Source organism: Hippocampus bargibanti, linkage group LG01 (assembly GCF_051943395.1).
Source record: "Hippocampus bargibanti isolate YZ-2025 linkage group LG01, ASM5194339v1, whole genome shotgun sequence".
NCBI lineage: Eukaryota > Metazoa > Chordata > Actinopteri > Syngnathiformes > Syngnathidae > Hippocampus > Hippocampus bargibanti.
In genome coordinates, this window is record NC_142734.1 from 32,501,656 (window position 1) to 32,529,635 (window position 27,980).

At 40.5% G+C, this 27,980-nt stretch overlaps 1 protein-coding gene across 2 annotated transcripts in view; it reads right to left on the reverse strand.

Annotated features, from left to right (window-relative positions):
• Positions 1 to 3,545: 3,545 nt before the first annotated feature.
• sema3h (sema domain, immunoglobulin domain (Ig), short basic domain, secreted, (semaphorin) 3H) overlaps positions 3,546 to 27,980 on the reverse strand; it is a 59,029-nt gene continuing 34,594 nt past the window's right edge. The window contains exons 9-18 of one of the 2 annotated variants that reach the window (XM_089011581.1): positions 18,401 to 18,470; positions 16,041 to 16,185; positions 14,786 to 14,875; positions 14,537 to 14,666; positions 14,309 to 14,397; positions 13,542 to 13,583; positions 13,141 to 13,295; positions 10,785 to 10,846; positions 9,494 to 9,636; positions 3,546 to 9,186 (exon numbers count right to left, since the gene is read on the reverse strand). In XM_089011581.1, the coding sequence (XP_088867707.1) occupies positions 8,734 to 9,186; positions 9,494 to 9,636; positions 10,785 to 10,846; positions 13,141 to 13,295; positions 13,542 to 13,583; positions 14,309 to 14,397; positions 14,537 to 14,666; positions 14,786 to 14,875; positions 16,041 to 16,185; positions 18,401 to 18,470 (1,379 nt within the window). In that variant the 3' untranslated portion in view covers positions 3,546 to 8,733. Of the gene's footprint in view, positions 9,187 to 9,493; positions 9,637 to 10,784; positions 10,847 to 13,140; positions 13,299 to 13,541; positions 13,584 to 14,308; positions 14,398 to 14,536; positions 14,667 to 14,785; positions 14,876 to 16,040; positions 16,186 to 18,400; positions 18,471 to 27,980 lie in introns of both variants that reach the window. The other variant, XM_089011574.1, reaches the window with a different exon arrangement.

Genomic DNA, 27,980 nt, shown 5'->3' on the forward strand with positions numbered 1-27,980 from the left:
ACAAGCCAAGAATTCTTAGTTCCTCTTTAATATAATAATAATAATAATAATAATAATAATAATAATAATAATAATAATAATAATAATCGGTACGGAAAATGAGATAATAATAATAATAATAATAGTGCGGCCTCCGCAGCAGGACTGCACAGGGAAATCTGTCTGACATTATTATTATTATTATTATTATTATTATTATTATTATTATTATTATTATTATTATTATTATTATTATTATTATTCAATCCTCAAAGAAAATGAACTTTGGCACGAGCCCGTCTGTCACGGCATTTTAAGAAACATCAAAGCCATATGAATCAATTATTTCGACTTCAATAATGTACAATCATCAATGTCATAGTAGAATACTCATATTTACTAAAAGCACTTTTCATAAAATATCTGTAACCTTGTTTGGAAAAGCAAAACACAGGATGTCACAGGATTTAGTTTTGAAATTGAATTGGTGGATAGATTGATGGATGGATCGAAAAGTATAGTTTTGAGATGTGTTTTGGACATGTAACACACCTTGACCACTGGGTGGGAGTATTAACCAAGTTCTGGCCAACTTCTGGGTTGGTCTCATACCTTTGTGACAGTCCTTTAACCCTCCTGGATATATGTGCCTTTGGCAAACCCGAGGGTCGAATAGTAATGGGTCACTGCATGTTTCGTTATTTTTACAGCATTAAATAAACAATGTAGAGGACACATACAAAATATTTTTGCCTTGCATTCCAAACGTTTTGCTCCATCTGTTTCACAATTGAAGAATCCCAAGTTTTCATTTCCACTCGGCTCCGTATGGAGTTTGGATGTTCTCCCCCGCGCCTGCGTAGGTATTCTCTGGGTACTCCCATTTCTTCCCACATTCCCAAAACATGTATGATAGGTTGATTGAACGATCTATATTGTTCCTCGGCGAGCGTGAATGGTTGCTTGTCTATGTGTGCCCTGCGATTCAGGGTTTCGCTAGCCTGATGACGCCTGGGATAAACTCCAGCACCTCTGTGACCCCTGTTGAGGATAAGGAGTTCAGATAATGAATGGATGGATACAACTTGCTAATTTGACATTAAACAGGAAGGTTAAACCTGCACACACACATGCACACAAGCACGCACGCACACGCACAAACACACACACACACACACACACACACACACACACACACACACACACACACACACACACACACGCACGCACACACACACACACACACACACACACACACACACACACACACACACACACACACACACACACACACACACACACGTCACATGAAAAGATAGGTAGACTGGAACTCTGCTGAAAGGAAAATGGATGACATTAATAAAAAGCACAAAATCCCCCTCTGTGACCTGATAGGTGAGGCCATACAATAAATTACATGTGTTGCACTTAATAAGTAATACTGGCTTGCCTGTGCACTGTGAGCCCTTTAATGAATCGGCACTTGACATCATTAAAGTGAGTGGATAGCCACCGTGGCTGCTTAGGGGATGGCAAGGACGAAAAAGAGCAGAAGGACCACATGAAAAGAAGCATAGGAATGAGTGTAATGTAGCCCATCAGCTCTCTGTTTGTGCCGCTGGCTCATCGTCAATGGGAGAGTACCCACTTGATCCCATTTGCTCCCTTTCCAGTCTTCTGACAAGCCTCACAGGCCGTGACAATTAACCAAACACAATCACAACACTCAAATAGGTCCACTCAATTGTTTTCGCAGTTGCCCGACTTGAAAACAACAGAAAACTCACGTTGCAGTTAATCAGACTGGTGTGGAGCTTTCGGGAAGGCCTCAAAATGTTTCTGACGCGCCATGGAAGTCGCTGAAATAATAATAATAACAATAATAATAATACATTACATTTTAAGTGCCTTTCAAAGCTCTCAAGGACACTTAAACGTCACAGACAAGCATATGTACTATAATAAATAAAATACAATCACAAATAGAATACAATAAATAAAATACAATTATAAATAGAAACGAGAGAGAGCTGCACAGAAAATGCAGTTTTAAATAGGTGGGTTTTGAGATGGGACTTAAAGGTGGGAAGAGAATCGATGTTACGAATGTTGGGAGGAAGTGAGGTCAAGAGTTTGGGGGCAGAGTAGCTGAAGGCTCTGTCACCCATCGTGCTGAGACGGGCAGGGGGGGGGCACACAAAGGTGGAGGGAGGAAGAGGATCTGAGGGAACGAGAGGGAATAGAAATTTGAAGAAGGTCAGATAGGTATGGGGGGGCAAGGTTATGGATAGCTTTAAATGTATATAGAAGAATTTTAAAGTTGATTCTATATTTGACCGGGAGCCAGTGGAGCGCTTGGAGGACGGACGGGGGTGATGTGGTGAAAGGAGGAGATTCCGGTGATGATCCGGGCTGAAGAATTCTGGACGAGTTGAAGTTTGTGGAGAAGTTTCTGAGGGTCACTAAAGAGAAGTGAATTGCAATAGTCAATCCGGGAAGTGACAAGAGTACGAACGCCGATAGCAGTGGTGTGAGGAGTGAGAGACGGGCGAAGACGATAAGCGTGCGGATGCCTCTGAAGTCATACAACATACAGTATGTAATGTCAGAAAATTACGGTAGAGCAGAAGAAGATCATTGAAAAACACGAAAGAGGTGTGCGTGACTTAGCGTCCCAGTACTAGTATGCTAAGTCGACCATTGCTACGTGTGGCTGAGGGTGTTTCTGTGTTGTCTAAGCCACTGTCTCTGGCAATAGAAGAGGTCGAAAAACTTCTGCTGATTTGGGTTACGAAAAGCAGCTAGCATGGGACCGTGTGAGTGAGGGTATTATCACCAGGAAAGCCTGGCAACTTCACTCGGATATCATCAAGAGGCAACTACATCAACGACCATCACAAAGATAAATAAAATGACTTAATTATACAGTACAGTTTATTTATTTAATTACAATACAATAGCACATTTATTATACATAAAATACAATATTTTTTTGTGTAGTTTTAAGGCTAATTCAGTAGAAAATTATGTTTTATGGTGACCCTAGAACGGATTATTCTGATTTTTAATGGTTTCTTATGCGAAATAAATGTTTGGCAGACTAACCTTTCGCCTTTCACACACTTTCTGGGAACCAATTAAGTTCATAAGATGAAGTATCACTGTAATTGTATCCTATCTTTCTCAATTGAAATGAATGGAAATGAGATTCATCTGTTCCAGTCTTCAAGCATCACCAATCAAGTAAAAATATTTGAAATATTTTTAATTAAAAAAAAAGACATTAGTCTAGACACATTATTCTGATTAATATTGTGTTTGTGCAATATGAATTAAGCAGCAAAATCAAGGCCAACAGCCTTCTATCATATAAAGTGCATCTAGCTCTGCATCTATCAACAGCTGAATCTCATCGTGACATTGTGGTGGGAAAAAAAAGAAAGAGAACTAATTGTAGTAAAGTGACCATTTGACAGTTTGTTGAGGATCATCCATGTGACGTCTTCATAAAGCGTCCATTGAGCAAAATGTGGGAGAAACAATTTTCCCTCTAAAATGGAATTATCTTTATTTGCTCCAGTGTTTTGAAGATAAATGGTGTTATTCTTTTAATCATAAATGGTTTATATAGATCTTCAAAGACAGAACATTTCTGCAGGGTACATATACACAACTTTATTCGTAGGAATGGCACTTTTTAAATCAAAGCAACAAATACTATGAGACAAGTGTAAATGCTTCATATGCCAGATGAAAGAACAGGGCGGGCTACGTGTGGCCTATGAGTCATGTTTGCCTTAACCCTTCTGTAGAGGATTTACCGCATGTCTTCTGCGTTGAAGTGTTTCATCACACTCATCACATCACATTAATTTTTGCCGCTTTCAACATTCACGTGTCATCATGCACAAAAGCCATTTTCAAAGAGGCTCAGCACAAATGGTTCCGTTCCCATCTATTCAGTTCAGAAAAGGCGCCCTTGTCCTTCACAATAAACAATGTTAAATAAATCACACAGCTGGCTGTCTTTCTTTTTCTCAATACATTGCTTGGTTTAACCAAGTTGATTTAGTTTGTTGAATGTTCATTTTTTCGACTTTCCATAGACAATACAAGAATATCTTGTTCCGGTTTGCAATACGTATTGTCTTACGCTGTTTATTAAAAGTAGCTTGCTAGCTAACATACAGAAACAGAGACAAACAAGTTGTTTACCCCTTAACTATCAGATAAAATGGTACGCTCCAATTTTTCAGTATAATTCAGTATAATTTGAGAATTCACAAAGCAGGGGTGACACATGCTGCCGTGGTTGACACATTTTGTTCATTTATCAGTCCATTTTCAATGCTGCCTGTCCTCATTTGTATTGTGAATGAACTGGAACCTATCCCAGCTGACGTTGGGTGAGAGGCAGGGAAACAGCCGGGACTGATCCCCAAACGCGGTACATAGATCCTTCATTACCTCGCAGATTTATTTTCAATGAAAAAAAAAAAAAATCAGAAAATAAAAATGCCGAAACACTCAGAGGTTTTGTACATGGCTGTAGCTTGATTGGTTCCCAGCGCCGATGTACCCGAAAGACAGCATGATATCTCATATTGTACAGCCATGTGGATTGGCTGTGCATCTTCTCAGCTCTGACTAGCACCCCCCTCTATTTTATCCCGTGGGTTATTATTATATTTGCAGATTTTCGTCTATCGCAGGTTGTCCTGGTCCCCATTAATCGCGAAAAAAAATGGGGGATTACTGGACATTTATTTCATGACAAAACTACGTACTGTGTACGCATTTCGAACCCAGACTATGATAAATCCCATCGTTACATTTCTTTCGCAGGGAGGCCTGGGGTGTCAACTTGAGTGTAAAGGACCAAATAGTTCCATCAGACATCACTTTGAGTTTGAAAATGAGACAAAAAGAATGCATTCAACTTTGCATGGCACATTTTGTTGTTTCATATGCACAACACTATGAAGTGCGGTTTTAAACATGCCGTTTATTCATCAACTAATGAATGATGAGAACTTATTGCATTTGCCTGGAGACTCAACAAGTAAAATAAAAGAAAAAAGTGTTTCAGCTTTTAAATCGTAACACACTTAGTTGTGCGCTGAATTAGTTTCCATTTGATTTATGGCTGGAAACTGTTTCTCAAAGAGTGAGCACACAGCTGGTGAGGGAAATAAATATACAGAGACAAAATAATAATCATAATAATACCAATAATAGACAACAAAAATAACAAGAACTAGTGAACGGGTATTGTTAATCTAACACTGAAAACTGAGAAAACTGCCATGGCCAATGATGTCATATTTGTCAAAAACATTCCATTACAAGACCTGCTTTATTTTACAGAATATACACTGGATCAGCGGCAACTCGTTCCCCATACGACTTTTCCAAACTGTATGAGACACAAAACGTACCAAAAAAAAAAAATGTTCTGTACACAGTCCACAGACAGTCCACAGACAGTCCACTCGTGGGTCCTCATCAAAATCCGTCCATGTTGGATTGAATTCCTGCCCATAGTCTTTTTGTGACAAACTTGATTTAGGGTAGTGCGCTAAAACTGAGAAGATGTATGATAAATACTCTCATGGATCACTACGGGATTACCATCATGAATTTATAACCCAGATTGTGTTCACTTGAATAAGTGTGAGACCCTACAAAGGGGAGCACTAAACTCCCTAAAAATGAATCAAAATTAGAAGTGCGAAAATCCTGAATTCAACCTAAAGTTTTCAGAAACAGTCAGGGTGATTTTGAAAAATGGACTCCATGATTTGTTTTACACGAAGCTTTGCCATTATGCCATATTAAAAAAATAAAGAACTACATTGCCATTGTCTTATTTCATACGGTTCAAGTTATTACATTCAGAGAAAAAAAGTGTGTATAATGTTTTATATCGGTGAAGGCGTGCCTTATTTCCAATGGAGAAATAATATATTCGACAAAAGGACTCAAACGAATAAAGCCGGCCATCCCAGAACTGCTTTAAAGTCAAACATAATTAAAAGCTGAAGGGGGAGCCCTTGAGTAAGGAAGTCTTCAATTGTTCCTTACGGAGGCTGTCAAAACAATCGATCTCCTCTATAATGTCGCGATTTCTTTCGCTCAACTCAGCTCTCACAACCATTTCCTCTTAATTACAGCATTTTAAATTACTTGACCCAGATCTGCTTTAACCTTTCAGCATAGCCAACATTTCTATATACATTTGATATTTTTAGATGAAGAGTAGTTACTTTGCAGTCATTATAAAGCGAAGCTGTTTTTTTTTACTATAGTGCAAGAAAGTAAAAAAAAATCACACAGTTCTGTCAATATTTACCTTTTGGATATGGAATATTTGATTGAGGAAAACAAAATCAATCATCCACACGCATTCAGCTCAATTTGAAAAGACCTCGAGATAAGCTGGGAGATGCAGCTCGTGCTCACTGTGAATATTTTAACGTGGGATTCTTTGTTACTGTGCATACACTACTTACAAAAAGTTCGGCATATTCAGTTTTCAAGTCGAATTTCAGGCTGGGCCTAAACAACACAATACAACTTTTATATGAATTTATAAATTGTCTGAACTTTTGAATGCACATGCCCAAGTGTTCATTAACACTTTCTGTATGACCTGCTGTTCTCGAACAAACAAAATTCACAATAGGCGTTTGATTCATGAATGGAGCAAGACATTTCAAAGTCATCCTTTTTCAGAGCTTTTCTGTGGCTCCCCTATCTCCTCTGTCTGGAGGCACTCCCACAAAAGGATCTGTTTGAAGCCTCGCCATTGATGGCGAGGAACTGTCGATCGATTGTTACAACCGATCTTGGTCTCATGATGCCAGAAGGCAAAGTCAAAACAAGTTCTCTGAAATATTAGAATGCATTTTCACTTCATCCTGAATTTTTACTTGAAAATTGAACATGCCAAAAACAACTTACATAACTGTCTCTGATGCAAACAATTGTGGAAAGTTGTGTGTGTAACCCGCAACATGCAAAACTACCAAAATGGATCAGCAAGGGCCCAACTTATTTGACAGATGTAAAATTTACTTTGTGAATAAGACTTGTTTTCAGACAAAATGAAAGGGTTGGTGATCCTTCTGTCTCTCACTGTGTCTTTCTTTTTGAACGCTTGTCACTAAAATGTAATAATAAGAATGTTTTTTTTTAACATGGCAGTCTTTTTTTTTTGCCAGGGGCCACATTGTAGTTCCGGTTTCCTCTCTGGGGCCGTTATGAATTTGGAGAAGCCATTAGAAGGTTTCATCCACTCCTCATATTACATATAGAGCGGACAACAAATTAGATTTTTTTTTTGTTGGTACATTAGCTAGCATCATGGTATTTCACAAGTTACATTTGCTTTTGCGGGCCGAACAATATGGCGTGGCGGTCGGATTTGGACCCCGGGCTTTAACTTTGACACCTGTGCCTTAGACTCTCTTCTTTCATCAGTAAAAACAGTTAATTCCTAAGTGATATAGGTCTGGAGTTATCCGAGCTTGAAATGGGGCGGCTGTTCAAAATACAATTCGATACATACATTTTGGTTTATATAGCACTTTAACAACAATTGAAGCTGTAACAAAGTGCTACCATGGACAAAAGGCAAATGCTGCCCCCTTATGGAAGGGAAACAAATTGCCAAAGGTCTGACCAGCGCTTTATCAGCAACTCCCGCAAGAAAAAACAAAACCCGAACAAAATCGGCAATGGCGCTCCACGCTTTTCAATTCTCGAATAAATTTGGGAATGGTAGCGAATGAGTTAATGATATTGTAAGACGTCACTAAAGAAACAAAAAAAAAACAACCAAGACACAACATTGAATGACTGAAGTATGGAGCGTAAATGTAGTAAACTTAACAGTCCACCAGAAAGACTTTTGCTCAGATGAAGAGGTTGGGACACCCAAAAAGCTCAGGAGAACTAACTTTTGTTGGTCTAAACTAAAACATTGATCATCAAGATGCTGGTGTGAACATTTGAAAGATTTTGTTTTGCTTCTCGCTATGCAACCGTAGCCTTAACAGTGCTTGGTTTGATTCATGGATCCCTGCCCGTTTCTGGTACCGTATGACTTGTTGTATACCTACAATGAAGTGGGTCATGGATTTTGGCCCACCCTGAACAATGTGTGTGTATGTGGAAAGGGGGGCGGGGGAGGTACAGTGAGACCTCAATTTACAAACACCTTATCTTACAAACTTTTCGTCTTACAAACTTCAAATTTCTGAAAATTAAACCTTATAATAAGCACTATTTTCATAATGCACACCCACCACGGCTGGCGGAGTGATCTTCGGCGGAAGCACACGACCGAACAGCACCAGAGGTTAAGTTACCAACAGACCTTATGGAAGGTGACTCTCCTTCCATAAGCCATCAACGACCATCAAAAAGGTAAATAAAACTTTATTTTACAGCACAGTTTATTCCTTTAATTACAGTCCTAATGTAATGTGCCTCTCTTTCCAAACAGCAATTCCCTTTGACCTTCGACCTCCAACACCATTCCATCAACATCAATCATTTTAGTTGAAAAGTATATTTTATGGAAACCCGGGAACGGATTATTTCCATTTTAATGGTTTCCTATGGGAATTTGTTTTTTGAGATACACACTTTTCGCCTTACACACTCTGTCTGGGAACCAATGAAGTTCATAAGTTGAGGTCTCACTGTACATGCATGCATGCATGTGTGGGCCTTTACTGCGTGACACATTCAAGCGCTCCTCGGCGCTCTTTGCTGCGGTTTGCTCCTGCTCTTCCGACCCGCTACCCTCCCCCCTCCGCCTTCTCCATCGCCTCCCCCCCATCCTCCCCCGTGGTTGTGTTTCCCCACCGCTGCCTTCTCTTTAACAGCCAGCATCACCGCAAGGCTGTGGCGGTGGCGGTTGCGCGGCGGGCGATAGCCGAGGGCGCGGCAGTGCTGGACCAGGTTCCTCGGGTGAAGCAGCGTCATGGCGTCGCCGTACCAAGGTTGATGCGAGGAGGCTGGCCAGGTCGTTATCAGTCGCTCAGCCGAGGGGCTCCAGATGACCAGGCGGACGGTGACGGCGGTCCAGTGGTAACCGTGCTCCTCCACTTGGCAATGGTAGACACCGCTGTGAGACAGCTCGGTCTGACGGATGAGGACACCTCGCTCGATTACCACCACCTGCTCGCCTGACCTCACCTGCGGGGAACATTTGGCGAACAGTTGGACAAAGTCACATAAAAAAGGCCAAACGGCGGAAAATCTTGCTTCTTTCAATTTCTTGCTGACATCATCATCTGGGTTGTACTGAGCAGAGCTGCTGTTCTACTTTGCAATATGTTCGATTTGCGGTTTTATGATCATCATCATTCTTCCTATGCCTGCTATCACTTTTAACTGTCAAGCGATATTTTTCCCCAAAATGCAGTTTGAGGTTCAATCTGAACTGATGTGTTATGATTACGACTTTCACTCTATATTTTTAAGTTGAACTGAACATGTGTACCTGGTTTAGTTCAGGGCTGTTCTCTCCGGCTTGTTTGTACCAAGTGACGGCAGCGTGCCTGGATCGCGGAAGACATTCTAAGTAGGTGCTGTTGCCCTCGGCAACCATCATCAACCTCTGCTCGGCGTCCACCTGCATCCCGGCTGGCAGCGAGCAAAAAGAGATGGAAAAAAAAAACATTCCAGTGTCATAAATTTTGCAATGTGCAGCAAAATGGTTTCTACATTGCCCCCTGTGAGAACTAAAAAATAAATAAATAAAAAGTACAGTGATCCCCCGCTGCTTTTCTGTTTCAGTGCATCAGTTACTCACTTTGCCCTAACATTGACTCCCTTCCTACTTTCAAATCTCACCTAATAACTACTTTTCAAATCTGAAGTCAAGAATAATGACTGCTATTGTGGTTTACATCCCAAAATATGAAATTTTGGTTAGGATTTTAGCAAGCATAATGGAATTTCACAAGTTTGATTTGCTTGCGCGGGCCGAAAAAAATGACGTGGCGGGCCGGATTTGGCCCCCGGGCCTTGACTTTGACACCCGTGCTGTAAAGTGTCTTTGGGTGCCCAGAAAGGAGCTTGTAAATAAATAAATAAAAAAATGTATTATTACAAAAAAAGTTCAAGAAAAAAATGCCAAATGACTCAGACGTTTTGTACATGGCTGTCGCTTGATTGGGGGTGTCTGGGGTGGTGACCCTACTTTGTGGTTTTTCACCTATCGCAGGGAGTTCTGGTCCCCACTAACAGCGATAAACGGGGGATTACTGTATTCTCAAACATTTTTCAGGGGTAAGCATGCACACCTGTCATCCGTATAACTAACAAGCTCTTGTTTTGGCAAGTGGACCCACAACTGACGGTAAATTTTAAAATCTTGACGGAAGAAGCGCCAACAGAAGTGATTTTTGGCCATTACGTGGCCTACAATAAACCCAAAAACAAAGAGTTATTTGGGGACAAGTAACAGAAGGAGAAGTAATAGTTGGTCCAAACTGGTTGTAAATTGTGTGCTGTTCCCCTTAAAAAAATAAATAGCCTCTTTTAATGAGGGTCTTAAATTAGCGGCATGTGAAATGGAATTTAGCGATGAAGGAAGCGCGTTGAAAACAACAATGATGAATGAACAGACTCGGGAAAATAAAAGTCAGATTGATCACGACGGCCTTTTCCAGGTCCGTCGCTGACAAATGATGGAAGTTCACTGACACTGCATTTCTGCGTTATATTATTTGGTGACACACTGTACATGGAAAAAAAAAAAAAAAAAACTGGCAAAAATAGAGCATTACCTCCTTGTCTGACACATTGAGTTAATGGATCCTCATCCTGGCCCAGGTGTCGAGCATTCCGTCTACAGAAAAACAAATATCACATTCCAGTCTTCCGGGACATTTCCAACATGATGACAAATCATGCATCGCGTAGTTTCGATGTTAAGTCAAGTGAAGCTCGGAATTGTAGCGATTGAATGACATCAGAGATCCTCCTGCGGGGAATCTCTTCTGGAAATGTGCTCACAGCATTGGAGCAACAAAACGTCCATGTCCAAATCGAATCATCCACATATGTACAAGTACTTTTATATGATGGTAGCCTAGAAGTTAACAAATTATTTCAACAATATTTGTCTCCCAGTTTACAAGCAGAGCGACAGGACAACTGACGCCTCCGGACAAGTTGTGTCCATAATTTGTAAAATCGCTTCAAATGACTTCTACTAAGCATATATTACAAAGATTCCACCGCATATAGCTATATTTTATGTTTTAAGACTCGCACTGAATATTCGGGAAGTCTTGTTTTTGAGTTGGTGACGATTCCTGACGTCACGTCACGGAAGGAACACCCCTGACCGAGAAAGGACACACAATGCATTTTGCGGTACTTTGTTTGGTCTAAAAACTTCGTGTTGATGGCGAAATTAGAAGGAAAACACATAAATAAGGCGATGGTGAATCGTTGTGTGTTGCACCAAGACAACTATTTGATATTCGCTGACACAAATTCCCAGCAGACAAATCAGCCCATTTCCAACAGAGCTTTGGCGCCATCTTCTGCATTTTCTGGGACGCTACATTTCTGTCCAGATGCCTCAAAATGACACGGAATAAATTCTTTAATCGATTGCAAACATTTATGCTTTCCTCTTCAGAACTATTTGAATCATATTCATAACTGGATGAGTAACAAGAAAGCATCTTCTCCAAATGTGAAGCCATTGTTTTCATTCTCGAGCAAGGCAAGATGTCTTGGCGTGACATCACGAACAAGGGGGCGGGACCTTCTGAAACTGGCCACTTCCGGGTTCAATTTGAAGTAGTTTTTGGACACTTTAAGTCATTTTATTTTTATAGTCATTATTATTAAATATCAGCCTGCGTGTTTTGGGTGTTTTAGATGCTATAAAATGATTTTCTGATGTCAGTTAGGAAACAAAAAAGTGGTGTCGGTTGCCCTTTAAAGTGGTGTGAAAATGTAGAATTTGACCAATGAAGTTTCACTGAGCTGGAAATTGCAATGACCATCCATCATCCATTTTTTACCACTATTTTGTTCTCTGAGATGGAATTGGTATGGTTTGAATCCCTTTGACTTCAACTTTAAAATATTTCATCTTATTTCTTTTCCATGTCATGAAAAATGCAGGGGGGGTGTCGTTGGTTGACTGGTTAGCGTATTAGCCTTGTTAGGCTTCGATTCTGGCTCAAGCGTTTCTGTGTGGAGTTTCCATGTGGTGTTCCATCACTATGTGGGTTTTCTCCAGGTACTCTGCTTTCCTCCCACATTCCCAAAATGCACATGGCAGACTGATTGAACACTCTACATTGTACCTCGGTATGAGTGTGAACGTGGCTGGGTTGTTTTTTTATGTGTGCTCTGTGCTTGGCTGGCTACCAGTTCAGGTTGTCCTTAATACATGAAGACGGCTGGGATAGGCTACAGCAACCCCCTGCGTCCATTTTGAGGATAAGCACACCAGAAAATGGATTGACGGATGAAAAAAATGCATATTTTCTGTCTCTTACTTGATGAATGAATGTTAATATGATGTAAATATTGGCTTTTTTTGCACTTTTAAATGAGGCATTACGTTTATTGGTGGTCAATTAAAAGAAAATTAGGATCAATAATTTGTATAATGTAAGCATTGGCATTTTCCACTTTTAAACGAGGTATTACTTTTATTGGAGGTTCAATTAAAAACAAATCCGATGGCAATCACCCGTGCGTTCTAGGAAATTGCATTGATTTCCTCAAGGCCTGACTTGATTGGAGCACATGAACTGTGTGGCTGTCACACGAGATGAGGCTCTCGGGGAACACACAGAGGCTTGGGGCGGGGAGCCCCCCCTCATCATTTCCCTGGCATACATTTACAACCCTCTTACTTTTATTAGATTGGGAGTTGGCGAAGAACAAGGGGGACAGTTAAAACGGGGGCAGACAGAGGCTGAATTGGTTGGGGTTTCTGTGGTGGTGGAAAATGCTCACCAGAGAGATCCGAGTTCAATCGTAATCTAAACCAGGCTTCAGAAAAGCAGCGCATCAAGTGCTTCGCCTTTGCTTCTTAAACTTAAGAACAGCAATGACAAATTCTTTGTGCTCGGACTTGCAACATATTAGAAAAAAAAACTGGGCTTGTACCTGCGCACGGTGGGCATATAAGGACTGCAGGCGTGTCCGTCCCATGTGCAATATGGATCTCTGGCCAGGCAACACTCAGCGCAGGCTTCACCGTATAGCTCACACTGGTACAGACCCAGTTGGGAGACCCCTTCCCTGGAGCCCACAAACAACCACTGCTGAAGGGGAGAAGGAAATGTCAAAATGCGGCCTCATAGAACCAAACACAGGGCAATTCCATCATGAACATTTCTATGTGTGTGTATGTGTGTGAGATCTCTTAACGACCGCCGTGACTGGGGTCAGGTAACCATGGCAACTGTGTAGAGATGGGGCGGGTAGGCGTGTCATAGTTTATCTGCCTTATTGGTTGAATGAAAAAAAAAAAGTGTGTTGTCAGTTTTTGTCTCATCTGTTCTTACCTTCTTCTTAGAGAGCGCCATGGCAGTCACTGGTGATTTGTGCTGTGAGGAAAGAACACAAAAACAATGACAATTACTCAAGAAGAACTGAAAAGACGGCAGCGCTGCGCTTGTTCATCGCTGAATACATTTACTCTCCGGGGTTAGAGTACCGCAAAACCTTTGGAGCCAAGTTATATATTCTGATTGGACGACAATATATCGATGCATGATGGGAGACAAATGCAAAGGGCTTATTTCATTCCTTGATATAGTTTGTCTGACACACAGGCAAGACAAAAAAGTGACATTTAACTCATTCACTGCCAGACGTGTGCAAAAATACGTCCACTCCAGTGGCAAGGTTTTTATCATTGTCATTTTAATTCCAGGACCCACAGAAAATTGAGTCTTACAAGTACAATAGCACAGCGTTAAAAACCGCACACTCTGTTCTTCCATCAGAAAAAAATAGTTAATTCCTAAATTATATGGGTCTGGAGTAATATGAGCTTGAAATGGGGGCAGCTTAAAAAATACAATACATACATACATTGGTTGACATAGCGCTTCAACAACAGATGAATCTGGGACAAAGCGCTAACATGTAAAGAAGGGAAATGCTGCCCCCTTGTGGAAAAGAAAAAGCATGGCCAGAGGCCATAGCCAGCGTTTTATCAGCACCCAAGCAGGAAAAAAATAAATCTGAACACATTCGAGAATGGCGGTCTACATGGAAAAGCAGTTTTCATAATTCAAATAAAGGATAAAGTGATGATGTACACTACCTGGAAAACCTCCAGCTGCTCCAACGTGACCTCTTGACCTGGACCGTGTTCTCTGGGCAGGTGGATGGCCTTCAGCACCAGCCCGGAGTCTGCCGAAAAAAAAGAAGACATTTTAACCCTTTTTTTTAAACCTTCAATGGACATTATATCATGTTCTTGGGCGACAGTGTGCATTGAAAGGGTTAAACATGACAAATTGTCAATATATTGACACTGTACTAAGTGTACCTGTGCCGATGAAGAGGACATCGTAGGTGCTATCCACTGCTTCTACTCTGTCCACCAGCATTTTGCTAAACTTGTAGTGAACACCCACTCTGACTAGGAGGGGGCGCTCTCCCAAGGGTAACACATTTTCCTACACAGAAATTTGGGTTGAACTTCAATATGGTATTTTGTGCATGCTTCGTCAGCTCCCTCGAGGGTATTTAAGTCAAGACACGGAGTTAGTCTCATGAAATAAAACATGAGTTGAACCTCCAATAGCGGGTGGGTCCTGCTGAAGAAGATGACATCATCGGGGTATTCTCTCGTGGAGCTGTAGCTTCCATATGTGCTGCTGGGACACTGTGATTGATTGGGGGCGGGGGGAGAGAACCCAACAAAAAAAAAGAAGAAACAAGGTCACTTTTAGGACTTCCACTCTACCTACTTTATGTCACTAGAATCACCCACTATGGAGGTCATCATGTTGTTAACACGTGTTCACATGGCGGCAACAGATATAGCGGTGATGCTTTAACGCTTTTTTTTCTTACTCTGGAATATGGGACTTTATATGTATTATGTAAAAAAAAAAATATATATATATATATATATATATATATATATATATATATATATATATATATATATATATATATATATATATATATTTTTTTTTAAAGCAAAAGCTACGAGCAAACCATTACAAGACACGTGGACTCCTCTTTCTAAGCACCTTTCAAAACTCTCAAGTACCCTTAACAGTCACGGTACAGGCCGAAGCATGAAACAGGCTTCTGATTGGCTGCCGTGCCGAGTATGCAAATTGACAAACGAACGTTTGTTTGGCAATTTGCATAAATTAAGCAAGGTAGCATTTGTGGTAGGTACTTCCTTAATTAAAAAAAATCCTTTATGTTTCGCAACAATGTTTTTTTTTTTTGCGATTAGTCGTCTTATTGTGTTTCAAGTTGTGAAAATTGAGGTAGGCAACTCTATGGCCGGGCAGGCAAATTTATGGCTGGGCAGGCAACTTTTCAGAATTGTCTGCCCTGGTATCCGCTAACTTTTTGTCATTAGTTCCAGACACTGTATATATATTCAAATATCAAATATATATACATTAAAGTCTTGTTATATCGATATCGGTTATATCGATAGTACTGCTTATTATGATACTATTTCTATGAACGCAAGGAGAAAATTTACATGCCGCAGGATCGGATATATCAATAGTCCGGTTATATCGATATGTTTTCCGACTCCCGAGAATATCGATATAACGAGACTTTACTGTATATATATATATAATATTAAATTCCGGGGGGGGGGGTGCAATTTGTTCTTGTTTGGCAACCAAAACAAAGGCACCCTCCTTGATCAGGGCTGAATTAAATACAAATAAATGTCCTTTGAGAATTAAGATTTTGGTCCAGATGATACATAAACTTGCTGAAGGAATGGATTCCACTAAGTGGCACAAAAAATGATGGCGGACATCAGGACTGAGGTTTTTATATGAACTCACAGTTCCAGGACGTGGGTAGGGCACCTTGCCAGTAAACGCTGCCCATTTATATTGCGGCCCTTCTTTGTGTAGAAAATTTCCTTTAAAAGCCCGAACCACATCCTCCATTCGGTAGACACATACGGCTGAGCCATTCAGGATATCGCTGATAACAAAGACAGAAAGGGAGATCACATGAAGGAACAGTCAGTTGCTCCTTTTTTTTGCTGTTTGCATGAAATAAAACGCAGGGTATGTACTCAGAGAAGATTGGACAGTTATTTAAAAAAAAAAAGAAAAAACGGTAGTGAATTCATAAAAATAAAAAATAAATCACATATTTATGAGGGAACAATATAGACCATGTTCAATAGGCCCAAAAAGAACTTTTGGGCCTTTGGATGTTTGGATGTGTGCGGTCATGAGTGCGTGATCGAGACCTTTCCATTCCCTTTATGCAACGACCTTGATGAAGCTATGCAGTTTCACCCCTGCCTGGATTTCTGTCAGTTACCACTGAGCTTCCACGGGCATTTTCCCCCCTCAAAACACTAAAGCAAACCAACTCCCACCACCACAGTGTCACCTGTCTTCACACTCATGCTGCTGCTGATTATTCTAACGTGTGAGAGAAAACTGGGAAAGGTTTAAGGTCCCCCGAGGTGACAGTTATGTCAAATTTCACTTTCAGTCAATGTGGTAAATTCGTTCAAGATATGGTCAGAGGCTACACGAGTCAAGTCAATAAATGCATTGTATTTTTCGGATAATAAATCACTCGCGAGTATAAATCGCACTAACCATAAAATACATAATAAAGATGAAACAAAACATATCAATCGCACTGTAGTATAAGTCGCCGTTTGGCCATATATTTGATGTATTTGATCAAATCCAACAGAAAGAACAGACACCTCACAGTTTAAGGCAAATAAAAATAAAAACAAAAGATAGAACCACACGCTGAATAATTGTACGACATTCGAACGTTGCATGACGGAAAAACTACGAACTGAGATCGTGCTTGGCATGTTCACATGTTAAGAGTTATTCAGCATAAATAACATACAATCAAGTTGACCAAATATCTGTGTCACTTTATATCACTAAATCCAATGAAATTTGCATCTTCTGTGTCACTTTTAATCAACTCTACCAACTCCGGACGTGGTGATGCGGCGCCTCCTATTCTACATCGCTTATGTCAAAATCATCGACGATCTATCAACACAAACCGAGTGCGACTTCTTGCGGTTCAATGTGAAGATAACACATGAAATGATATATGTATAGTACAGTAGCATTATGTGTTAATACAATACATTCAGACATAAATCACTCCAGAGTATAAATCGAATCTCAGGTAAAACTATGAAAAGAATTTGATTTATAGTCTGGAAAATACAGTCGTTTCGATAGACTAACCATTTAGAAAAGAAGAACAGAATTTTTGTGTGTTTTGCACACACTGGAAGTAACTATGAACATTACGAGTGGCGGCGAACACAACAGGAAGGTTTCCTGGCTGGTCCATTGAGATTTTAGACCACCAAAGTAGGATATGTGGTCTCACCATTGTGCTCCCCTCTCTGCATGAGTAAGGGGAGATTCTTTTGAATCATACCCTTGACCCCACTTCCAAGTGCATGAGGACTCTAAATTTCTTTTCATTCTTCTTCTATGTGAGGCATGGCCACGTTTTTTTGTGCTTACATCACCGATGATAATCATTCTGGCATCATAGACTTTTGTTTTAAGACTTGCAAAGCTGAATCTTAAACACTCAGTTTTGCGATGGAACAAAGTACAAATGAGAGAGATAAGAAGAATAACAAGAGTTTGTAAAATTCCATGTGACCATACAAGCAACAAAAAACTACTGTCACAGTACGATCAGTGATGCTGGTGACAAAAGCGGCATTTCGACGCATGAATGTGTTCAATTCAGGAGCCGGTGGCAGAAGGTCCTGCAACCAGTGTGAATCCAACAATATGTTGCCTTCTCGCTGCGGCGCGCACAAACCGAAGTGTGACCGTGGTGGGAATTGTGACAGATGATCTCTTTTGTTGCTCTGTGTGTAAAAATCCGTAAAAATTGCGGGACGTGACGCTAATTAGACGCTTGTATGTTCGCTGTACGCCTTGCTTTCAGTTTGTTGACTCACGCTCAATGCTGTCGCTGTTTGTGCAATCTTGAAACTAAATATAAAAACGATGATTCATCAATACACATAATTCAGTGTATTTCTTTTTTTCAACCCACCCTGTTTTATCTCAGATCTCGCCTCACAGTGTGATTTCTTGACGAGTCCCACCCATCACCATGCTGGCATTCATCAGCACGCCACGCAACACAATTACAAAACAATGTTGAGTGTTACCTTGAAGTGGTAAACAGGCCATAGATGAGTGGATTCTTCTTGTCTTTGCCATGTAGGATGAAGACGTCCTCTGTGTTGAGAGAATGAAGAAGAGCAATATTAGGAGGCAGAATTGTTAAATGCGGAGACGAACAATCTGGTAGAAGCCGTTCTCTTGAGTTTTCCCGAAACTTTTCTGGCCTTTGTCAACTTTACATCATTCGCAAGTGCGAGTCGGCTTGCAGTTCCTTCAAAAAGTACTTTGTGTGCTTCACTCTTCTGTATAAACTCTAATTCACACATTTCTGCTTCTACAATATCAAAGACCGCACGTCCCCTGTACTTTTCTATCTGCACCCGTCTGTGATAATGCCGAAAGAAAACTACACCCATGCGTACACTGAGACTTTGTGTTGGGCATGAAAATACAGCCCACTGTATCAAATAATTTAATTCTACAAGTGTTTCATCAGTCATCATGCGCTTTCGCCACAGATTAAAAAAAAAGAAACACCCAAAATAATGGGAAGCACATGACAACTCCAGCGTAAGCACGATGCTTGTGAGAAGAAGCAGTTTGTATAGTGAATGATACGCTAAGCTACTTGATGTAGAGTGGATCAATTAAAAATGTGTCCATAATAACCCCTTCCTGCACCCTAATAACACGATAAACTGTCCTCAGTCATAACCGCTGTCCATGAAATGGTTAAAAAGGGTCACTTTTATTTGCCTTTCGTCGAACGTCTGGTTAAAAAGTGATCTTGTGGCCCCTCTGGTAGTGCCGATGAAATATGGTGACGACAACTCATGTGTTAGGGAAACTGGAGATCAAATATTGAGTGGTTTTATCGTAGTTGCTTTTGATAACGTTTCTGCTCGTATTTTAAACTACAAGATAAATCCAAGAATTTTGTGTTTGTTTACATCATGATTAAAAAAAGAAAAGTTTGTAATTCAAGCTGATGTTTTTAGTCTGCTTTGCTGTGATCATCTGGCCGTGTGGTAATGTAGCACTTGTGCTATTATCGTAAGGTAAGGAATCATTTTGAAAATCCCTTCTGAAAGCACATCTTTGTCACAGAAGCAGAGCTAAGATGCAAAGAATGCTGGGAGCCATGCAGCACACTCGACTGAAAATTCTATGAGTACTCCTCCCTCCTCTACTCCGCTCCCTTATTCTCTCCCATCCTCAAATTGTCTTTCTCCTTCCCACATTCTTGACATTCCTTCTGTTTCAGGTGGCCTCCATGGACCCATCGGTTCCTGGATGAAAGTTAATCTCATCTCAAAACACACGCATGCATTCATATACTGAAATTTGGATGGATCATTGGCTCGCAAAACATCACAAACTTTAGTAATGTGAGTTGCCGTTAAAAGTTAACCGCTGCTGAGTTCGTCAAAAAATATTACACACCCACAAACACGGAAAACAACTTGCAACTAAATAATAATTTATTGTAAATACTGCTAAAATATTTCAGAACCAAAAATACAAAGTAATCCTTTATTTATGTATTTATTTATTTACTCTTGTGTTTATTTATGTATTTATGTATGTATTTATTTATTTGTGTACAGTATTTATTAATGTATTCATTAATGTATTTATTTATTTGTGTTTATATATTTATTGAAGTACAGTATTTATGTATTTATATATGTATGTATTTGTTTTGTTTTTATTTATTTACAGTAAAGTCTCGTTATATCGATATTCAAGGGAGTCCGAAAAAATATCGATATAACCGGGACTATCGATATATCCGACCCTGTTTGCATGTAATTTTCTCTGTGCGTGCATAGAAATAGTATCGATATAACCGGGACTATCGATATATCCGATATCAATATAACGAGACTTTACTGTATATTTATTTGTGTTTTTATTTTTTATTTATTTTTTACCACCTTTGTTTCTATTACAGTTTATATTGTTTACGCGTCATGCATTGTGAATCGATGAATTGATCAACATTCCCTTGTATCGTATCATGTTAAAAATTTCACAGGGAATTTTTCATTTTAAATAAAAAAAAATACATCTTTTGGGACAATGGTTCACTCCAATTGTTGTCGTGAAAATTTGGAGGTCAGACACTGTCACCAACAATGTTTTGACTATGCCAAATTGTTATGCATGTTTAAATATTCTAATTTGCTTCATTAAACAAAATAAAAAACAGAAGAAAAAAAACAATAATTGTTATGATGGCTCTAGGCTAGACATTCAAAACAGTTTGTTAACAAAGCATAAAAAGAAAGAGAATACCACTTCCTGGACTTTAATCATAAGCGATGACAGTCTCAGGGGAGGTTGGGTGGTTCCCCTTATGGAAGTTGCTCCTTTTTTGAAGGGTATTGCAAAAAGAAAAGTCACAAGTAGCTGAAGAACAGCTTCGGCGTGACGCGATGCACGGATACATGATGTGAGGTTATGACCAGAGGGTTTCTAGAAGTTATGGTACGTTGTTGTTTTTTTTTGTGGTGCTTTACTGGCAAATTAAATTTGATAGCACTGTGCACAATGGGAGGCCAGTGTCAAAAATAAACACAGAGGTACAAGCTCTCAAAAAAATAATAATGAAAACTAAGAAGATTAATATACAAAACATTGTTCTCCCCGACATTAATGAAGACATTTCTCATGTTTAAAGTTCAGCCTGTCAAAAAAAAAACTACTTTTATCAAGAGTGTGACAAGTTTAAATCAGGTCTGATTTAGTGCCGCTCTGCCTGATTTCGGCCTTCTGGCCCCATTCTGATGATTTATTATTCAACTTCACCAAATGTACCGGTAACGTGACCTCCTTCACGCAGGGGGGGAAAGCGAAGCAAACCACACACACATTCCTCAAAAAGAAATACGTTCACAAATAAAATAAGGGGGTTTTGCTTTACGAGCAGGGCAGTGTCAAACAAGGTTCTTATCAATGAGGCAGAAAAACGAAAATCCTTTGACACGCACTCGTCCATCTTTCAAGCACACCTGAACAAGTGGACGACATCTGGAATGAGCACTTGATCCCCCAAATCAACAATATTAATCAATCATAGCTAGCAAAACCGTTTCAAATTGTTTGTCATTTTTTGGTGAATACAAAATAATGTAAGGATACTGTAATACTTAAAATAATAGCGCTTTTGGTCAAATACAAATTCTGAAGAAAAAATACAGGTTACACTCTGACCATCCTAACAGAAAATAGTGAACGTTTGTAAATGCTATGGTACATTTGGCGCAAAGGTGCTAGCCTACAAGCTAGGCTACGTGAGAAGATAGCAAAATGTCAGAAAGAGTTGCCAGTGTGATGGAGTGTCATTTTACTCAAAACACTTTTCAACATGATCAAACCTTTTACTGGAAAGCATCGACTTCATAATTTAAGCACCATTCATTTTTTTTTTTATATGACACAGCCATCTGACACACTCACTCGTGAGCTTCATTGTCTCAGTGTGTCTCTTTATCTTCTGACCAGGTGCTGAGCTCCCATCCCTTTCTGCTCAAATCCACCTGGACTTTCTCAGGACCCCCTCCGGGTTGCTCTCGTTTTTCTTTCTTTGTTTCTCACTTTCGCTGCAAACCCGCATAACCCTCCCCCCTTATCCTCCATCCGTCCCTCCTTGCCTCTGACTTAATCATTCTATCTTCCCCATCCATCCATCCATCCATCTGTCTGTCTGTCTATATGTCTGTCTGACCTATTTTCTTTGGAGAATTGTTCTTCTGTTCCCCTTCACACAAAGCCACCCCCCTCGAGGAAGATAAGTGTTGTCTAGCCTGCAGACCTGCAGTATCAAGCCTATCTTCCGCACCCTCTTCATTTTGAATTGGCTTGCCTTTTCCCCCAAGTCAGAGACCCAATTCCGCCCCCTCCCTCCGAAAGTGAATGTACAAAATTTCCCTTTGTCACCTTTGTGGCCATGTTGCTACTTTACTTTCATTGTTTAATAGTTCCATCAATACGCTTACTTCCATCTTGTCTGCTTTGTTCGTTCTTTGGGCTATTGGCCTTATTTCTTCGATCGCTCCATTTTGATTTTGTTTTGATCTGATAGATTTTTGTGTCCTCTGGTCATGGCTGACTTTGTCTACTTGATGTCTTCAGCTAGGTCCCCGTCACTTTACAAGTACGCTAACGCTACGACAAGGCTATTTGATCCGTTGGTTTGTTGTTCTCACTCACTGTCAAAAAGCTGGCAATCGTAACAACTTACAAAGTGATAAAAGGACACAAACTACACTTAATGGGTTCATTTTGTTTTCTGGCTTGATGAATTCAATTTTCATCATTTATCATTCAACTTTCTCAAAAGCCGACAGTGCGCGTTAACAATCGTCGGATGCGTCTGATATATGTATAAATATTCTTATTCCTAGGACATAGTATCATAAATGTTCCGGAAAGCGCTTTGTTATGGCTGAAGTGACTGTGAAAGTGCTTCATAAATACAGCTGTATTGTATTGTGTTGTATTTCCTTTACCATCGCTTTATCTAGTGGATGCGTAATGCAACCAGACACCAATGTAGCTTCTAGTCTCTGTGCCTTACCAATGCGGTGCGCCCCATATATGAAAGCAGTTTTAAAATAGGCCATTCATAGAAGGTGCGCTTTACACTCTGAAGTGCTTAATTGTGTGGAAAATATGGTAATCAAAAAGGTATTTTGGATTTTTCCATGTGTGAAATATGAAAATACAGTAAAGTCTCGTTATATCGATATCGGATATATCGATACTACAGTAAAGTCTCGTTATATCGATATTCAAGGAGTCCGAAAAAATATCGATATAACCGGGACTATCGATATATCCGACCCTGTTTGCATGTAATTTTCTCCGTGCGTGCATAGAAATAGTATCGATATAACCGGGACTATCGATATATCCGATATCGATATAACGAGACTTTACTGTATTTCTATGCACGCACGGAGAAAATTACATGCAAGCAGGGTCGGATATATCGATAGTCCCGGTTATATCGATATTTTTTCGGACTCCCTTGAATATCGATATAACGAGACTTTACTGTATTTCAGTCAACTTGAAGTAATATGTGAACGTGTGTCTCCACTAACACATTTGTGAGGACATACAGTCTGCACAATGTTTGTGTGCACAAAATTTGTGAGGTAGAGTTTGTCCTACAGATCACCACATAAAACGTTCATGTCGCCGCTGCGGCTCCGTGTTGTCCTCCCCTTTGATCCTCATTAGAGTGTCTTCCACCTCATGACAATTACCCTCCCCCCCAAAAAAACCCACACACAGCCTTTCTGCTTAACTTCACATGCGCCTCTCGTTTGAGGCGGTTAAAAATATGCCCAGCACAGGTTGGCACAATTGCCGGTCCTTGCCTCTGGTTTCATCTTCCTCCTCTTCCATCTTTGGAACGAAACGTGGAAAACGTTTTCCGGATTTATTGATCCTCCTCCCTCCTCCGACCGCACCTTCATCATCCTTGCCTCCTCTTCTCATCTTCTGTTTGATTATACCTTTGACCGGCTCCGTAATCAGCTCTGTGTGGAGGAGATAGCAGGCTGAATTCCCTTCCTCACCTTTTGGCTCTCCTCTTTAGCTTCCACCTCCTCCCTCGCTAACCTCCAACCACAGATTGGGCTTTGGCACATCTCCCGCTATTCCTTCCACCTCTGGTTTGGTCGACACCCCGCGCTTGACCCTCCACCCTCTCCATTTTGTCCCGCTTCGTTGTTTACCAGCGTCACTTCCTTTGAAGCCCCCTTTCACCACCCACTGTCCCTCTTCTGGCAAGCTGCCACGTCTCTCCTCCTGCATTGCCTTTGCGAAAACTCTTCCAACAATTCACACACGCAATGATGGATCGGAGAAACTGAACTGAGGCCTCAAACGCAATCCATCTTCCTTGTTATAACAAAGCATCTTTTCATGGCTATCTTACGGAGAAGGTGTTTCAGTGGTGAGGTAAGAGAGGATTAAACAATACTTGACAAAGTAATTGACAGTGTTGGTGTTCTGCAGGGTGAGTCATACATGTAAACCCATTTTTCATCTTCTGACCTCTTTTGCCTATTTCTCCTTCTCCTTCTCTGTATGTTCTGGGCAAAATTAAATGACATATTTCATCACTGTGAGGGTCTGTTTGAACCTTTGCATGGACCCCGTAACTGTAGCAACTGCTGTCGCTAAAAGGCTTCAATTAACATTGGATCAAAGTTTGCCCTTGATTTTGCACACTTTCATGAAACACATCATCTTCTCATTAATAACACAAAGAAGGGGTAGCCATGTGGTTCAGTGGTTGGAGCGTCAACCTCACAGTGCATGGGTACTAGGTTCAATTCCAGCTCCAGCCTCTTTGTATGGAGCTTGCTTAATCTCTTGCGGTGGTAAAATGAGGCATCGTGAAACAATTAGGATTTCCATGCAAATGGTTTGCTCCTGGGCCAAAGCATCATGAGTTTGGTTGGATGAATTAGTGGGTTTATGGATGAATAGACAGATGGACGGACGGATGGATGGACGGTCGGATGCACAGATTGGATGGACGGAAAGACGGATCGATGGTCGGCCGGATGGACAGACAGATGGATGGAAAGACGAATGGAAAGATGAATGGATGGATAGATAGATGGATCGATGGATGTACAGATTGACGGATGGATGGATGGGTGGACCGATTGATGGCTAGATGGGTGGAAGGGTGGAGGATGGACGGATGGATGGATGGACAGGTGAATGGATGGATGGGTGGATGGATAGATGGGTGGATGGATGGATGAATGGAAAGATGGATGGATGGATGTATGGATGGAAGGGTATATGGATGGATGATAGGATGGACAGGTGGATGGATGGATGGATGGATGGACAGATGGACGAATGGACGGATTGACGGACGGACTGATGGATGGATGGTCGGATGGACGGATGGATGGACAGAAAGACGGGTGAATGGATGGATGGACACAGAGAAAAATATGAAAAAGTATGATTACCTAAACATTTGATTATTAATAGTCACTTGTTCTTATTGTTGCACATTCATTATTATAAACAATATTAAAATGTCCCTTGTAAAAATATCTGGTACAGGACCTGCATGAAGGTAACGCCATGACAGCAGGATTGCTTCTGGGGTTTTTTTCTTGAATCCAATAGTTATAAAACTTCACAAATTGCCATCCATTTGTTTTCCCATCCATTTTACCTTCAAGATGGACAAACAACCACTCACGCTCACACTCACACATAAAAACATTTAAGACTTGGAGTGTTCCATTCAGCTGCCACACATGCTTTTGGAATGTGGGAGGAGACCGTTGTACCCAGAGAAAACCCATCAGGAGAACATGAAAACTCAACACAGGAAAGCCAGAGCTGGCCGGGAATTGAACCTGCATATATGCACTGTGAGGCTGACCCGCTGACCAATGGCTCACCGTGCCTCTACAAATTTAAAGTTCTAACTCCAATACTCAAAGGTCACTGTTCTGTCCTGTTTTAGAAGTGTCCTTCCTACAATGCACTTGACTCAAATCATCAGCTCATCACCAAGCGGGGAAGAAGTCCGAAAACGATAGCAGTCACTCGAATCAGAAGTGTAGCCGGAGGGACATATCTAAAACCTTCTCAATAGTAGCCCGTGAGGACCGCATTTCAAAAGCCGCAGAGCTTCAGGTTGAATTACACTATGACTACCCAAAACAAAAATATTATTTGTGAGTCAAAAATAAATGGCTGAGTCATTGACGAGTTACTCACACAAGGTTGGACTTTTTCTTCAAACACATGCTCGCTATTTTTGTAATAATTTGGATCACAACTCCAGAGCCACATGTGATCTTTGCAAAAACACCAGACAATAGCCGAGTAGTCTTTATGTGTCTGGCAACACTTACCAGAAGGCAGTTCAGTCAAAAAAAAAAACCAGCAAGAATGTCATCTACAAGACATAAAACAGTAAACACACCGACTGTCTGTGTTTATGGTTCAGTGGACGTTTGACTCTCTGTTCCACGTGTTGCATCAACACTCGCAGGCACATTAGTGGAAACAAGTGAGTGCATGTGGTATGATTCCAGAATGACGTATCACCATCTTGTCCATGTGTGTGTACACATGTGTGTGTGTGTGTGTGTGTGTGTGCGTGTATGTGTGTGTGTGCGTTACGAACATTTTAGATTTTATCATGAAAGTTGTCATCTTGGATTTGCTTTTGGGGGCCACTTAAAATGATGTGACAGACCACATCTGGCCCCCAGGCCTTGAGTTTGACACCTGCACGTTAAGGATATAATTGTGAACGGATGTTTTTAATGTCTATTTTAAAAAAAAATGCCGCCCCCATTTTTGAATCAGTTTATTGGAGTAGCTCTATTTAATTCAGGGTTAATTTGTAACAGGATACCTTTAATTTTTTTTGCAAAGGGGGCCAGATTTGGTGTGCTAAAAATGTAGGGGGGCAACCTTGGCGGATGTTCTTTACATATAACTTCTTTTCCTTTCGGCTTTTCCCTTCAGTGGTCGCCACAGCGACATCTTCATCTCTGCTACCTTTTTCGTTCTTTACATATAACATCAATTACAATATTTTCTACACTATAAGGCGCACCGAAAAGAAAAAAAAAAATTCAAAATCTGACCATGCACCTCATAATCCGGTGCACCTTATGTATGGAAAACGACTTTTAAATATATCATTCGTTGAAGGTGCACCTTATATTCCAGAAAATAAGGTAAATACATTTTAGCGAGCCATTCAGTATTTCTCATTTGCTTTTTTTAATTTTCATTTAAGCTGTTTTAAGCATGTGTTTTGGTTTATCTGAAACATGCATATCAAAATTGAATTGACATTGAAAATTGAAATTAAATATTCACTTAACTTCACATTTTATTTTTTTGTATAACAGATGAACAATAGTAATTGTTCTTTGGTTCCTTGCCTGCATTTTAGAAATGTTTTAAACATTTGGAAAATCACCATTTTAGAAAATTGGGGGTTCATTCAGTCAATTACTCAAATACTACTTTGCTGTAGCAAATTTAGCATTTAGTTGGCAGCACTTAGCACAGTGCTACTGCCCAATGTATTAATTCTAAATGCGGGGCGGCAATATTGATGTTATTCCGAGCCAATCTTCATCCCATTCAACCAAAGGATATTCTACGAACAGCAGCACCGCGTCTATTCCAAAGACCGTATAAACAGTCCCACATTAGATGAGTTTGACACATAAACCCAGAGGCGCCTGTTGAGATTCACGGCCAAATATGACCCGAGTAACACGTTTGGGACTTTAAACAATCCAGAGGTTCTGCAAAGGTCTTAAAACATCGGGTCGAGACATGCGCTTGGAGGTTCGAAAGCCAACCCGGTCCCCGTGGCCTACATACATGAAAATGGCCTTGACCCCTGAAGTGAAGGGTTATGGGAATGCTTCTGAAGGAGGTTGCTTGGCGTCACCTGACCAACTCACAACCTCGCACAATCACGCTTGTAGCCAGGTGCTAACCCTCCTGCTACCCTCACTGCCACCATGAGGGACCAGCAGATGCCTACGGGCTTTATGGAATTTGTAGTGTTTCTGTGCGGCTAAGCGCGACATA